General features: G+C 40.1%; 1 protein-coding gene and 1 long non-coding RNA gene across 3 annotated transcripts; one reads left to right on the forward strand and one right to left on the reverse strand.

Moving 5' to 3' along the window:
* Positions 1-230: 230 nt before the first annotated feature.
* Positions 231-8432, forward strand: LOC121909199. Its single transcript, XR_006099384.1, has 5 exons — positions 231-301; positions 1291-1368; positions 4792-4963; positions 5168-5742; positions 7084-8432. It is a non-coding gene; the product is annotated as an uncharacterized LOC121909199 (long non-coding RNA).
* A 1518-nt stretch (positions 8433-9950) lies between these two features.
* Positions 9951-16347, reverse strand: si:ch211-119o8.4 (somatostatin receptor type 3). Of its 2 annotated transcripts, none has more exons than XM_042429319.1 (3): positions 16333-16347; positions 12585-13028; positions 9951-12137 (listed from the first exon to the last, which is right to left on the reverse strand). In XM_042429319.1, the coding sequence occupies exons 2-3, from the start codon at positions 12989-12991 to the stop codon at positions 11432-11434; spliced, it is 1113 nt and encodes a 370-aa protein (XP_042285253.1). In that variant the 5' UTR covers positions 12992-13028; positions 16333-16347; the 3' UTR covers positions 9951-11431. The 2 variants fall into 2 exon arrangements, with proteins under 2 accessions (XP_042285253.1, XP_042285252.1); XM_042429318.1 differs by lacking the exon at positions 16333-16347 and adding an exon at positions 13633-14159.
* Positions 16348-16942: the final 595 nt, after the last annotated feature.

Here is a 16942-nt window from a genome sequence, read left to right on the forward strand (position 1 = left end):
TGTGCCTTGGGGGGCGCGTCCTTGAGTCAGTATGGAGTGATCCTCCTATGGGTTGGGTTGGGGGTGGAGGGAGGGATGCTAGCGGTGAAGGAAAATGTGCCACTTCCTTCATCCAGCGTAAACGTTGGCCCAGATGCACAGGTTCGTTCAAATACGTGCCTTTGGCAAACACCGCGCTGGTCTTTAGTTCAGGTTCGACGGCAGGAAATCAGTTTTTGCTCTCATAATGAGAAGCGGCCGCCAGAGGGAGGCAGAGTGACGCCTCTTCGAAGTGTTGCCAGTTTTTGTACAAAGGAATGAGGTGAAATTGTGCCCACATTATCTCAAATAAAACAGAATAAGATGTTGTTTTTGAAAAAGAAAGACCAGTTTAAAGAAAACAGCATTCATGGTGATGTGTAATATTTTATGTTTTCACTGGTGGTTTGGAATCAGGTAATGTGGGACACTTTTTGGTAGAATTATCAGGAGACCATCAAAAAAGCTGGTTACTCACTCCAATGATGTTTTTATATGTTATCACAGATCTCTGCAATAGTTCTATTTTGAAATTATGTTGTAAAGTATACTTATATATATAGTATACTACAGACCTTCAAACACACAAAGACCCCGTCTCTCACATTGTTGGCATGTTCAGGTAAAATGGGACAGATGGTAAGGTAAAGTGGGACATTCATTTTCAGTTCAAATATTTTTTTATTTGAACATATTGTAGGCTACATAGCACAATTGAACATAGTAATAGAAGGGCTGAACAGACAAAAATAAGGAATCAGGTGTTGTATGAATACAAAAATAATTAACAAATTAATTAACCTTAATCCTTAACACAGCCTCTTAAATGTTTCATATTTCATGTTCATCATATTTCATCCTACTAAACCACTACACCTTCATCGATGTTATTTGGGTTTTAGTTTTAATTGTTAAAACGTAAAAGGGCTGAACAGCCCAGTGACACAAGCCAGAATACTGGTTATGAAACCATTCATAGGCCTACTGTGTGTAGCCTACTCCCCACAGCTCTCATGGAACCAGCAAAGGCTGCTAATCCTCTCCCCTGTCACCTTGGGGTCACTTTTGTCCCCATACACTCTCCTACAGACCTTACAGGGGTAACTGCAGGTCTGGCTTTTTGGCTGTTTGCTCAGCCTTTGTTGGCTTCTTGTTTGTTTTTGAAGAAACATTTGAAATGCTCTTTGCTGGTAAGTCAGTAGCTGGGGAGTTTAGCCCTCTTTCAAATCCCTCCCTCTCTCTCGCTCTCTCTCTCTTTGGAATGGAAATCAGGTCGATGAATGTCACTGGCTTGGCCTGAGGGGAATCAAGGGACAGAAGACAGAAGGTTGACTTAGGTGATGTATACAGGTAAGTGACAGGGTACAGTGATAGATAAGTAATTAAAGGACCATACCAATGGTTTTGAGTGTTCTTGCCCACATTGGGTAATATTTTAAAGGTTATCTAGGCTACCTACCGTAGAGGCTGATGGTAGCTCATCATCCCGACAGGTGGTTGGGTCCTCCAGCATTGGGGTGAAGCGGAGGACGGTTGTTGACTTGTTGACATGTTGACTTCTTCTGCACCCAGATCTTCCATGCTGAAAGTTGTTGCAGCGTGTGAGGGTCGCGTGGCATGTGGGAGTGGCATGGTGGGTAAGGGTGGCACAGTGGGTGAGGATGGCATGGTACGTGAGGGTGGCACTGCATGTGAGGGTGGCATGGCGTGTGAGGGTGGTACAGCATGTAAGGGTGGCAATGTGTGTGAGGGTGGCATGGTACATGAGGGTAGCACAGAATGTGTGAGTGGCACAGCGGGTGAGGATGGTATGGCACATGAGGGTGGCACAGCATGTGATGGCAGCAAATGACTTTGTGGTGATACTTGGAGCATAGACCTCAGCAGGGACAATGTTTTGTTCAGGGGAAACATTCCCGTTCCACTGAGGCCAGCCTGAAAAGAGCCTTGTCGGCTGGCTGCAGAACATATGTTATGTGGGATGGATCACATATGACGTAAACATTGTTTTTCGTCAGCTGGAGGAAAAGCATGTTATAGACATGGCTGCTGTGGCCATCAACTAGGAGGACATGAGGTCTGAGGTTGTTCTTCAGCAACTCTGCCACGAACAGCTTACCCCACTCAATGAAGTGCTTGCTGTTTATCCAGCCATTCTCTGAGACACTGGCAATCATATGACGTGGGCACTCATACATCCATTCCATCCTCAGCTCTTTTCCTTTGCAAATGACAAGTTATTATTACACCCATTATTTCCACACACTGTTTCCCCACTTCCCAAACCACTCACGTGACGCAGAACTGGTCTTGTAGTCCCGATTCGTCGCAGTTCCACAGATGTGAAGGAACGTCCATGATATTTAGCTCTGTGAGCAGAGCTTCATACTCCTCAAACCATTTTCCCACCACCTCTGGATTCAGGCCTGCAGCCCTTGCTGCAGACAGTGCCCGAGTTTTTTGATCCTCAGCTATTTGTGATGTTTCATAAAATTGTTAAACCAGTTGTACCTGGCTGAACCCTTGGCTTCTGAAAAGCATTTAATGCCATTGGTTTTGGCAAAGCTAAAGCCAAGCTGTTGAATATCTTTCTTGCCCAGGGGGAAACCAAGCCACTTTGGAGCCACTTATCTTCCCATTGACCCTTCTTTCCAAAGTAGACTTTGGCACATTCCATGCCCTTGCTAAGATTCTTAGTTTGGTATTCTGCCTTGCCTCCACTGCCTCCCTATATTCTTTAATGGCACCCTCCATCATGTCCCCTCTCCACTGATTGTATTTTACCTTGACATTCTCTCTCTGTCTTTTCTTCCCTGTCTCTCTCCTTGGTGCCATGTCTGTAATAAATAGTTTCACAAAATGTTAGTTTTAGGCTACTAAACTTTTCAGAGCTAGCTAACTCTGATCAACTGTTATTACTACATTAGCTTAGACTAATGTACATTAGCCTAGTGTATTGTGTATCTGTGCAAGGCAAAATGTGTGACAAGGTCAAAATAATACAAGAAAATGCCTATAATAACTGATTACACACAATCTTATTGCAAATATTAACACTCAAACAAGTGTCCCAATTAAGCTTAAATTCTTGTCCAAACAGTGTTTGATAAAATGGGCGAGTGCTTCAAATGCTTATTTATGAAAAAACAATGTATATTCAGCAAATATGTCTATTAAAATTATAACACTTCATAAAACACTTCATCATAATACAGTGCTGCAGATTGTTAAATAGTCTGTTTTTGGTTTAGCACCCATATTATGCAAAAGTAAAATTCGATATATCACAGTGCTTCCCAAACAATTTGCCTGACTTGACGTCCTGCATGGTTTTGCCACACACTTCCTGGGTACCACAGACCAATCAAAATAATTGTTTTATGTTAAGTAGTGTTGTCGCAACATTTCAAAGACCTTTTCGATGACTGGCTGCTAATATTTAAAGAGCACAGTGCCTCAAAGCTCATATGTCCCATTGTACCTGATGTCCTTATTTACCTGAGATCACCCTATCTTATGAAAGGAATGGTTAACTAGCTTTAACATTAGTTTTCATGAGGATTTATTTCAGTTAATTCTAATATACAACTTCAAATGAAAGCAAGACTTGTACTCCAGTACTCTGGGTTTATATAACTACATTGCAGCAACATGTGACAGAAGATAAATTAGTTTAAAATTAATCTGTAGGAAACTGCAAAGCTGGTAACTCTGATGTTCAAAACAATAATGCTCAAAAACATAAAATATGATAAGCATATCACATTACAGACCAAGCTGGTGTACATAAAAAAACTGAAAATACATGACAAATATTGAAGCTCTGGAAGTTGAGTCAAAATAAATACAAACTTTTAATTAATCTTTCATGACTTGCTTTGTGACTCATGATGTCTGCTGGTACCAAGATGTGCAGCTGATGTTGTGTTCACATTAAATGAGAATAATTAGTCAACAACACAGAGAGAGAGAAATGTCTAGCAAGTCAGCGCATCATTCTGTTCAAAATGCCACAAAGTTACTTGTATGAAAATAGTTTGTTTTGTTCATTTCAAGTGATAATTTCATTCTCTACAAGTTTTTTTCCATGTTAGCAACAGAGAGTGCAAAAATGACAGCAAGATGACGAAGGATGGATGACTGGCGGCTTGGTGGTATAACTGTTTGATTCCAGCAGGGGAACTTTGTTGCCATACCCCTCTATCCCACTGTGAGCTGGCAAAATACCAAGAAGTAATTCTGAAGGCAGGGAAGGATGTGTTTGAGCCATCAAGCCCAACACCAGTGCTGCCAACAGACCACAGCACTGTGACTATGCGCATCAGTGAACTGGCAGTCTCACTGGAAAATTCATTGGTTCAATTTATTTACAAAATTCCCCATGGCTCCAGATAATATCTGTCAAAAATGTGACAAATAAAATCAGCTTCCCATAACTCATCAGGTCTGCCCGTCACATCCTGTCGCAATGTTCAAACCTTGTTTGGTCACATCTCACTCCAGTTAACTGCTTGCAGTGAGCTGAAAAAGACTCTCTCTCTCAGAAATAAATAAGTTCCCTATCAATGACACATGCTTGTTACAGTTGCTTTAGTGATGTCCTTGTTATTGATGGTGGTATGTTTTTAATGTTGTAGTCTGCAAGCCGAGGTTATTCCTGCTCTAACATTAAACATCACAATTTTTATGCTTTATGTTGCCTTCTGCAGACTCTTACCCTTTTTGTATATCCATTTTGTATATTTATGTCATTCCTTCAAACTTCCCATCAAGGTTATTGGTGTCCAATCCCAGTGAGACCTAGAAGCTGACCTGACAGATGTTTGCAAGTGCAACCCTCATGCAATATCTACCATCTTTAATATGAAAAGAATCCAGCATGAGTGAGAGTGCTCTGCTTCTTCCCTTTTACAGTTAAAAGCAGGAGTTCCAACTTCAAGGCCAGGTAAAGTACAACACTACCCGCCAGTAATGTTAAGAAGCCTATTTCTCTCACTCAGGCATCTATCAAAAATGTGTAGGCTACTATTTCAATAATAAATGCACAACCAATACACAGCAGTAAATACAGGCAATTCAGAACTACCTTTGACGACCCTGTTGTCACTGCACAGGGAGTAAAGGAGAGATATTTTTTTGTTGCATCTAGGAAATTAATTAACACTAAGGCTGTACCAGTGGTAAGCTGGCTGCAACATACTGAGTTCAATCGCTGATGCCAAAGAAAGGATGTGTGCCTACCTGAACCCAGGTCAGTTCCACTCATCTCCTACGGTGTCATCTCACTCAAGCTGGGCGGTGTGAGCTAGGCCCAGTGTTGCCGGCCATGCACTGATGGCTCACAGCATGATGTTGGGTTCAGTTTTCTTTATTTCAAAAATTCTCTCCCCTGGAGACCTAACACATTGTTGCAGTAATTCGCTAAATCTGATGCTTAAGGAAAATTGCCTACTTAAAATCCCACTGAAATCACAATGCAATCCAAAATAATTTGTCTATTTTTTATCAGTAAAAGGAAGACAAGCAGTCCTATGAGAAATGGTCCTTTTCATCTCAGCAGGCTGAAGGGGTGTATTGACGTCTGTGTTTGATTGACAACAGCAGACAGCCTGAGCTCTGGCAGCAGAATGAGACCTGCAGTAACAAACTTGTGCTGTAGCTTACAAGCCATGGCACAGTGTGTGAAGACTGCAACTGAATCTAAATAGCTTTTGACATTTGAAGGTAAGTTTACATGCTGTTCAATGTTCTGCAGCTGAACAGCTAATTCAAACAAACACGTTTGTTTGGTGACATTCAAGAAGCTAAGGTGCAGACCGAGATGTGGGTTCATATTAGTAAGTTAGATAAGAAAAAGACTGGTGAGAAAGCTAATGTTTGTTGTTAAGAGTCTCTGGCTCTTGTGCTGTGTAGCAGTTTTAGTACCTAAAACAAAGAGACTGGTGGAAAATAAGGAGTGGAGATACTGGTGTGTTTCGAGGTGTCACTCACCACCAGCAAACAGCTAATGTTTGTGCAGTTGGTAAATTGTCTGTTTGGGGTGAATGACATGAAAATTCACTTTGCATTCTGTCTGAATACACCTTTCAAGTAGTAAATTGGCTTGGAGGCAACATGATGATGCAAGGACTTTACAACAAACCTTATACTTTTTTCAAGACAGTTTGCCATTTGCTATCAACTTAATTTAAGGCACAAATTTATGTTAAGTTACAATAAACTGTTTATTCTGTAAAAATAAGACACAGAAAGAAACATGAATTGATCTAAATTCAGGTGATTTAACTAACTTTAGCCAAAGCAACATAGAAACTTTTTCCAAAAACTAGTTTAAAAAGACAAAAACAACAACTACAATAAAAAATAGAAAGGCATGATACAGTACAGTGCCATTTATTTAATATTTAAGTAGCTTTGAAGCACAGTGAATTTGAAAAAAAGGACAAAATTGGTGACAGGAAAAGTATTCATCAAGAATAATGTGGGACAGCATATACTGTATATGAGTAGATAATTTTCACTGGTTCCTTCCATTTTCTGTTTAACACATAGCAGTGGGCCTATTGCTGAGAGGAACATGTTGATCATGCTGTGTGAACATGCTGGCCTGGCTGCAGGCTTATTTTTAAATCACTATAGGTCTATACTGTAGCTCTTTGTATTAAACAGATCCTCCCTGTGGGATTTAAATAGTGCTTGATGACAGTGAATGACCTGACAACCTTTTAAGGCTATTAAGTGTTAAGTGTTCGTTCTTGCTGTTACATTCAAAGAATCAGTACCGTCTCAAAAAGTCCATCTAGACAGTGAGTCTAGTTCCTCCATTATAATAACCATCTCCTGAATCCCTTAGATATTCATTTCCTCTCAGTATCCATTCTACCCACTGCTGTTCTTAGCTGCCTGATCTCACAGTGCTTGATAGAGTACCAGAAGCCTCCAGACACGTTGAGGCTACAGTAAACACACTGAATGGAAGTGGGAAGAATCCTCTCAATGGGCCTGCTGAGCATGACTTATATTTTAAGCTTTCACTAATCTGCAGACTTAATTAACTCTCATCAGGACATCAGAGCTTGCTAGTGCCTTGCACTGTGTGAGAGGATCACAGCGCAGACAGATGACAGATAAGTGCTCTCATTAGCCACCAAGACAGTATTGACGAAAAATTGCCTGCTCCTCGCTAATGGAAACACTCCGGTCTGTCATTAGAATGTGCAGCGGTGCAGAGATGTCAGGGGGTCAAGAGGTAACCAAGGCAAGATTTATGGCTGCCAATATGATGACACTTGCAAGGTCATGCATCATGTATACGTCACACGCCTGCCATCCACAGATCTAAATAATGACACCAATGGAATTTTATTACTTTTTGCCATCCAATTAAATCTAACACTTTGTAGATGAAGCATGTCTTTAACATTAGCATGTGAGAATTGATTGTTCATGTGTAAATGTTTTGCCCAACTAGTACTTAAAGTCAGACTGAAATTGAATTCTTGCTGAAAGAGCATATATATTTGTTGTTTATTTTAACCAAATCATAATTTCCAAAATTAGAAATTTAAGTTTTATCATTTTTCTGCAATGACGGCTGCCCCTTCGTTAGTGTTTTCCAAGGTAAAGGAGCTTTTGTTACAACTGATGAATTTGGTAATTTGATTTTGTGCTATGTCTTTGTGCTTTGTAAAATAGTACGTAATATAACTTCAGTTCCAACAGACATACAGTTCACCAGCTGGGTGGCTGACAGAGTTACCCTTGCTTACACCCCGTTATTTCAGCCCTGCATGTTTCTCCATGACTCCATACATTACTGCGTGACTCTGTACATCACTCTCTGTCGGGATTTAAATCACAGGGTAAGGCATGCAGTGAGGTTACAGGACTATGTTGCTAAGTGAGTTTTGACAGTCTGGTCATTTGTCAACACCCCAACAGGACTCATGAAAGACAGACAGTTAATGCTAGCTAGAACCAGGGTGGGAAATTAGCACCAGCTGGTAGATTTCAGACACAAAATAATACTTTACTATTGAGTGGCCAGTAGATGTTCACATTTGAAAAAGTTAATTTCCCACCCTAGCTAGAACCCTCCCTCCTTTGTATAAAGTGGGATGGACAACACTGAGTGTGTGTGAGCTGCCGATGACTCAGCAGGTGTTGAAATAACATGAATGAAAAAGTAACGAGTAGTGCAAATAGGTGTTTACGTTAGCAAGCTTGGCTGCGTAGTTTCCTCTTTTTGAAGGGAATCTAGTTAGCCTATGCTTGCTAGTTTCCACTGTATCAATCTATACAAACTTAAACACAATGGGACCTCCCAGGTGCTGAATGTTGTTAAGGGACAGACATCTTAAATTGCGTACATATCGACTGATAATATTGAATCAACATTTATGGCTGTACAGGGCTACGACATCCCCCTATAAATTCTCCTGTCAGTAGGGGAGAACTGAGTTGAAAGTAATACTTTTCAGTTTTGTTAAAGACAGAAACAAATTTTCATTGTACTTAACAACTCACATGTGTGTTCTATCAATACCAGGTGCTATTTTGTACAAATTTGTAATGACTTTGGTATAATTTGACTTTGAACGGAAGTTGCACATTGTTACTTTCGACACCGTCAGTCAGGACAAAATTAACACATAGGTGGGTTAAAAGTAACGCAACGGTATATACTTGAACTGTTTACATTATTCTTGTTTTTATTAAAAATGTCTGACAATGCCCTTAATTAATATGTAATTGCAAACATACTATGTCCTTTATCTTAATAAAAAAGCATTCAATTTCATATTTAGAACATAGGGCCTAACAATCAATGATAAGCATTTGGATTTTTTATTTTTTAAACTTATGTAGATCAGCCAACTAACACATTGCATTTTCTTAAATTCCTGTTTGGAATCTTATTGAATGATTTATAGTTAAATATACTATATTATATAGTATAATTATAGTGAAAGAAATGCTCATTGTTACTGTAGATAGATGAAAGAAACACCTGTTACAATCGTCTTGACAATGACTCCTGACTTGCTTCTATACTGAAAAGCGCTGACATGGCAAACTTCAAGATGTATCAAAGTACTAAATAATCTATCAGATGATCATGACTATGACTATGACACATGAAACAATAAACACAACTTGTCATTAAAAAAAATTACCAGTTGAGTGAATTTATTTACCTTGATTGAAAACAGCTTTTCTGGTAGAACACTATGAAAGTATGACGTATCCACACAATTTTTCGCAATTCTGGGAAGTGTTGTGGGCTGTATGTGCTGATGCAGTTGTGCATATCAGACTTGTGTGAGGTCGGAGAAAATTGCAGTGTTAAGCCTAAGATATACTTGCTTTTAACTACGCGTTCACGAGTGCATGATGGCTGCCTTGCATATCCTGCGGCCATTTAGAGCACTGGTTGTACACGTCGTCAGAAAATTTACTACCACGTGTCTGAAAGATGCAATACACACACGAATGGTAGGAGCAGTGTAGGGGCAGTATGGCGATGTGACAGGATCAGAGGTCAGTAGGCATGAAAGCAGCAACAACAATGGCGGAAAGTTTTGGAGACAAGTTAATAGACCAATTCCACAATTACCCGCATCTCTACGATGTGTCATTGCTGCTGCACTGTGATAAATATGCTTGTCAGACATGCTTTTTCTGCTGTGACCTCAGAATTAACAAAATAGTAACCTCCTTGAGTGTCGCCATGTTTATTGTTTATGTCATGCAAATCCAGAAGAAAAGTACATAGGCAAGTATGTACACGAGCACGTGGTTAAAAAGCAAGTATATCTCCAGCCTTACTTTTGTCCCGTGTTACTTTCAACCCAGTTCTCCCCTAGTGCACCCTAGTGTGTATCCCCCCCCCCCCCAAGGTTGACTCTCAAATATCAGTTAACCATTATCAAGGTGAAACACCCACCCAGAGGCTTGAAGCTTAATTTAAATGCAGTTTCCAGAAAATATGTCTAAAAATGTTTTTATCAGCTGTTTTTAAAAAAAAGGAAGATAATGCATAATAGCAGCAATATCATGATAGTTTATATTTCCATGAACAAAAAGGTCAAATGAGGTTTTTTTTCAAGCTTAGATCGTGTTTCAGATTAAAATTTTAAGCCATCGCCATTTTAGCTGCAAAACAAACTATATTCAGGGATGTTTAAGTGATTCTAACTTCCCAATAAATTTAAATCACTGCTTTACATCTGCCCATTTAATAGCCTGACAACAAAAAATCCAATTACTCGTCTACAGCCAATTTGTCAAACAAAGCCCCTGACCACTGCAAGTACATGACATGCCCTTTACATTGTGATATTAAACCACTCTGTTTGCAGATGGGCTCCACTTGTTAAGAAGTAATTTTCCCACGTAGTCATCTTGTGACGTGATCCTTTCTGTCAAATCCTTATTTAATAAGCACTTCTCCGCATACAAGCCCAGAACAAAATTAGTCAGCTTCTATTTATGCTTGTCATAAGTCAAGGAGGCCTCTTTTCACAATGTTATTGAGATGACACTGAATTTAGTTTATGTTGCAACCAAGTGCTTTACAGGGAGCTTTACAGGGAGGCAGGCATGGCGCTCTGTGTCCCCTGTGTTTTTGCTCTGTCAGGCAGCTTAGAAATAGGTTTGCAAGGCTGTATTTCTTGTAATCTACAAGATGCAATGTAAAGATGTCATATGAAGGCTTCTGGAAACAGGCAACATTCTTTTCATAGTTCATACATCATGCACATGCTGTATGTCATACTTATCAGGCGCGCTTTTATTGTGGATTGGGGACGGTTGTTTAAAGGCTCCATGGGGAATCTGTTTTATGTGTGCTTGGTTGGGTCATGTCAGTCAGTGTGGGCTCAGCAGACATCCTTTAGTGCCTGAAAAAGGCTGTTAAGATTGCAGGTTTCAGGTCCCATGTGGGAGCTCTGAAAAGGTTCAGTGACCTGGTTTTGTAAATGATAATGTGCACATTGATATACAGAGGACCTGCTTTGTTTTGCTGTAAAATTTTCTCTTAAATCATCCCAGACTTGCAGCTCTCCTCTTCAAGCTTCTCACAACCAGGACAGTGAGTTGCTTAGTGACTCTGGCATTGCGATGAGCAATATAAACCTTGTGTTTTTATGGCATGTAATGCATTCTGTTTATGATACACTGTTATCTATCTGAGAGGCCCCACGCACTGTTCCCTAGAGCCTTTTTATACATTTACTGTAATGTTGTGAAGAGGATGTGGGTATAACCACATAAGCATCTAAGCATACATAATAGTATGTGTACACAAAGCATGCTGTGACTCATGTATTTGTATGTGTCTTGTGATGGCAAATATGAATAGTATGTCACGGGGGTACTATATGTGAGTGAGCACAGTTGTGTGTATTAACTTTTACTGAGTCAGTCTGTGTGTCAGAGTTTGGTGAGTAAGTGAGTGTGCAGGAGGCTGAGGGTGTGGTAGGCATGGGGGAGGAGCAGGAGCAATACGCCAGCACTGTACAGGTTTTTTTCCCAAATGCTTATGAAAGAAGGAAGGCAGCAGAGCTCGGAGCTGACGTACTGCCGGACGTGACAGCAGGAAATACAGTGGCGGGTTCCAGCATGGTGCTAGACACACCAGCAAAATGGCCATCAAGGATGCGACCTCCCATAGCAGGGACACCCTTGTCTCTGTTTCCACACTTGGCACAGTTGAAGTGACTGGCAAATACAATGGAGACAAATTGGAGAAGCTAATGGGAGAAGCTGCAGAGCTAACATAGGGTGACATAACATTCACAAACTCAAGTGCATAATATGGCAACCAGCTAATAGCAAAAACCAGTGTTGAGGCAATCAGCAGAGCGGTAGCTTTTTTGTTGCGTCTGTCAGCAGCCAGAGTGCCCCTGCAGCCATGGAGATGGGAGATGATGAGGCCGCAGTTGATGGCAATACAGAGGAGAGGGGCCACATAATAAACCAGGAAGGCAGGAACCAGGAAGAACAGCCACTCATCTCTGCCTACTAACCATGTGCAACCACCATCAAAGTTGATGTAGGTGACCTTTGGTAACGCCATGGTTACTGAGACCAGCCAAATGGCTACTACAGTGCATAACCTGTGGGAGAGGGAGAGAAAGAACAGTAGGTTTATTTGTTGTGCAAGTGGGTTGTATTTGCCGATAGAAATAGATCATTTGCACAGTATAAGACAGCATGTACCAGGGTCTGCTGATGTAAATCTTTAAACACAGGTCAGAACAATACAGTTTCATTTTTCAAAGGATGACTCGTTTCTGAAAAGCTTTGTAGTTATGTACTTAAGATTTAAAAAAAATGTTACTTAAAGAGGGGTAAATGCAGTGCAAATGTTGGGGACAACTTTTGGCCTTGTATTAATACACATTTGGTGCACTAGTGAGTATTAATGGGACTGTGATGGATACTAGAATCTATCCAATGTTGGTTTTGTTTTGTGCTTCAGTGGGATTTGTTGATAATACAAAATATTTATATTGCCAGTTTTATCCTGTAAGACTTTCTCAAACCCGCTAAGTGATACTCACACTTGCGTCAGACTAGCAGCTAGTCTCGTCCGTGGCATAACGATACGATACCTCAGCGCTGACAAAGCCGCCAGACTGAAGATTTCCACTCCCACTGTTATGGAAGTCATGAATCCCAGAAAGACGCAGGTCCCGCCTCCAAGCTCCCAGTTCTGGAAACTAGCACTTAGAAGCACACAGGGTAAGGTGAGCAGGGCGCCCAGGTCCGCCAGGCTGAGGTTGAGGAGCAGGACGGAGCTTGGTTTGGAGCGGCTCCGGGGGTTCCTAACCAGCACCAGCCACAGCAGGAGGTGACCCCCAACCCCCACTAGAAGAGAGACCAGGCTGACCATGGGCAGTACCACGGAAAAGGAGATGGTGGTGTTGGTGGAGACGACGTTGAAAAGGAGGTTGACTATGGCAGGCATGGTGAACGTGAGACTCAGTGCAGTACAAGGTGTTTCTCTGGAAGAGCAATGACAGACAGATTTAGAGATGGAGGCTAGTTGAGCAAATGGAAGAAAGAAAGAGAAGATGGTGTATAAGGACTTCAAGAAATTGAAGTAATTCTACAAAATAGGATTGTGAATGAGGAGGAAAAGGCTAGATGAAGAGAATGAATGCACTGAGGGTGATAAAGGGGTAAGAGGAGAAAATGCACGGAACTATTCGAGAAATTACAAATGAGATGAGACAGGAGCAGTGAAGAGATGATGAGAAAGGCATAATAGAAAAATGGATTTTTAGAGGTGAAGAAAATTACCTACAACTGTGAGAGCAAGGTAGACAAAATCAGGAAGTTAGTGAGACACGCAGAGCAATGATAATTTTGGAAGCTGATTTTAATAATCAACTATCTTCCATGCATTATTCATGTATATAGTTGCTGCTCCTTGGCTCCCAGATCACCTGCATTTCAGAGCTTACCAGGCCCTTCCTGTGACTGACAAGCCTGATGATTCAGACGAGACAGTCTAGTCCCCCTCTTCTCTCTCAGGAGACTTAAGCAACAAAGACCCAGTGACATAAGCAAGTGCGACTGCATCACAACACAAACAAGACAACTCACCTCGGCGGGCACATGGCAAGGTACAGGCAGATGTGTCACACAGACAGAGGAATGGAGCTTGTTTATTCCCAGGGTAGACAAACAACACACATAAAGTAGTTGTGCAGAGGAAAAAGTATAGTCTTTAGTAAAGAGCATTCAGTTAACCAGAGTAAAGCCCTGCACGTAAACAAACCACTTATTTAGAAGAGATGACTCGGCTACCTACACAGTGACATTTGCGAAGGTTTGTTGAATAATTGATTTTACATCAATATCTGAACAGAGTCCAACCCGCAAGAAAAGCATTTGTCTTGATCCTCCAAAACCCCAAATGCATAAACAGGAATATACCACTGAATTTCAGCAGTCTTACTGATGTCTTCATGGATCGATTCAGCTACCCTCTACTGAATCCCACTGGAATATCCCTCAAGAAAACAAACCCAAACACTTTGAAGACAGATTAATCTAAAGGCTCTTTAAAACACCCTGGGAGGTGTCTACCTAGAGATGAAGGCATTTAAAATGTTTCAGTCCCACATCCACTATCCAATTTTACTTTACTTTTTTTTTTTTATAAAACTCATGAATTACTGTCTGAGATAAGAAAGAAACTGGTCAAAAGTGTGACATAATGAAGTTAGAACACCTACAAATCATTAAAGGAATGGTTTATTGCTTTGGAATACCCTTATTTGCTTTTTTCCATGAGTGAGATGAAAAAAATCCACCTTAGCCTAGCTTAGCATAAAAACAGGAAGCAGGTAGTACCAGCTAGCCTGATTCTGATCAACATGAATGGTCTTGTTTGTTGACAATGTATAGAAAGAGAAACGTTAAAACACAAATTTGGGTAAGTTTTTCAGTAAGGCCTTTTTATGTGTCTGTAAATTCCTAAAAAAAAAAAAATCTTTGAATTTCCTGCAAAGAATGATCTAATTTGGTGCGAAATATAAGGAAAACAGAGACAAAGCTCTTAGACTGTTAGCTAGATTTAGCTAGTTGTAGTAGTTGAGTTAAGTTGATTTCTAGATTTCCTTTGATATGCTGCTTCACTTAAATCAAAGTAAATATTTATTTATCATTAATTTATTATTGTAAACCTTATTCTTAATTATATGTTCATCTGTAGGCAAATTTCAACTCATGTAGCCTACACTGACTAAAAGACATAATTTAAGATAGTTTAGCAATTGATAGGAATAAATAAATTTAGAAGAGTACAATTGTTTCTATTTTACCTAGAATCAGCACCAAATTACATAGTTCTTGGTAGGAAACTTCCAACCCCTGCTACAGCCGGTGAGAGCAGTGCTGGGCAGATGGATAAATGGTTGTTCATCAAGAAATAGTTACAGCTAGCTAAACCCCCTAAAACAACAAATTATAACAAATGTTTTTATATTTTTGTTTGTGTATGAGTTAAACAAATGAGATGCAACGTGTTAATAAGCAAATTTAGAGATACTGGTTGGTGTATTTTACAACTTTGGACAGAGTCAGGCTAGCTGTTTCCAGACTTTATGCTAAGCTAGGCAACCCATGTCCTGACTCCAGCTCATAGCGCACAGGCATGAGATTGATTTCAGTCTTCTTATCTTATGAATGAAAGCAACTGTTGTTGTTTCACAAAACCTTGAATTATTACTTTAAGCCACAAATAAGATGTTTATTGGCATAATACAATTTTTTATACAGTAGCAGTAACACACACAGGATTTCTGTTATTTTCTGATTGTGATTTTGGAAGAGAGGTGCTCAAGGTTTCAGCCACATTGCTCAAGATCATATGATAATAGGTTTTATTTTTTTAAAAATCGTGTGGCATTTTCTCTTTTCTCCATATGTATGATCTTTAACCAATTGTGACATTATCAATGGACTTTGAAAATGCCATTGTACTGGTAGGATGCATCAAAATCTGATCAACCGTGTCTGCTATATTGTGTGTGTGTATGTGTGTGTGTGTGTGTGTGTGTGTGTGTGTTTGTGTGTGTCTGTGTGAGGGACAGATGGACCAACAAATGAACAAACGTTTGTTCCTTCATCCATCTGTCCCTTTCATGCAGCATCTCACTCAAGCTCAACATCCCTGTCCAAGTTTCATCTTTGGGGGTGGGTGATATTGTGTGCTTTACAGGTAATCAAGGCAGTTTAGGTGGTGTTTTGAACAAAGTGTCACTAACTATTCACTATGCTGAATGAAGGCCTTAAATGACAGTGATTAGAGGGGAAATCATTTATTTGAGGGGAAATAACAAATTAGCAGCCTGCTTCCAGCCTTACTAAAATTCACTTCACACATTAGGCTGACGACAGAGCTTCATAGCATTTATATTTCATTCTGGTTTTATCAGTACAGCAGCAAGTGAATAAGCAGTGAAGAGCAGAAGTAGTGGAAAAGGGCTAAAAGGGAAAGATAGAACATGACAGATGAGGAGAGACAGCCAAGAACACAGAAGTGATGGAGAGTACAGAGACATGAAATGAACAACACAAGGCTAAACTAATTGTGTTTAATTTTAGACACATTGACCTCCCACTGAACTGATTTACTGATTTAGAGTTTGTGACTGGCTCCAGGCTATTTTCAGTCCAACCACAACCACTCCTTGGCCACATTATGGATTACATACATCTGTAGCATGAAAATCAATCAATCCAGGCTGTCTTTCTCAGAGGAAAGCAAAAAGCAGAAGGAAAAACATATTAATTTACCACAAAATTTAATCCAGAAGTACAGACAGGGGGACAAATTGAAGAATTAAACCTGAATAAATGGACAGAAACACAAGAAATGCAGATACATCTATTAAGAACACTAAAGGTCATTGAATGGTTTGATAGGTATAAAAATAGTGTGGAGTCATATTCTCTGGCCTTTACAGTCACCAAATCTCAACTCATTTGACCGCTTTTAGGAGATTTTTACCTTTTGCAAGAATTGTGTTCCCCCTCCAGTGGATCTCCAGAGACTCCAGAGAATCTATTTGATGAAAGCTGTTGTGGCAGGTCAGTGGCTTAACACCTCAGCAAGACAATGACAATGTCAGTTGGTCTGTCTGCTAATTTTTCCTCAAGCGGTACCCTGAAGTTTACTTTTGTGGTTTTTAGCGTTATCTCCTCAACAGTTGGATGGAATACCAGGAAAATTGGTACACATATTCATGCCCCCGTCAGAATGAATTCTAATCATATTGGTGATGAACTGTTAATATAGCACCATCATCAGGTCTATATTTTAATTTGCCCAGTGACTAATGACATTAGCTGTTAGCCTCATTTTGGACTTTGTGTATAGTGCTAATTAGCAAATGCTGCGTGCTAA

Source organism: Thunnus maccoyii, chromosome 12 (assembly GCF_910596095.1).
Source record: "Thunnus maccoyii chromosome 12, fThuMac1.1, whole genome shotgun sequence".
NCBI classification, from domain to species: Eukaryota; Metazoa; Chordata; class Actinopteri; order Scombriformes; family Scombridae; genus Thunnus; species Thunnus maccoyii.

Excerpts from the sequence above, each read along its gene's own strand:
- si:ch211-119o8.4 (XM_042429318.1), bottom strand. Across the intron at positions 12,138-12,584 it reads GCTGCTAGTCTGACGCAAGT|GTTATGCACTGTAGTAGCCA; the intron begins GTGAGTATCACT and ends CCTCTCCCACAG.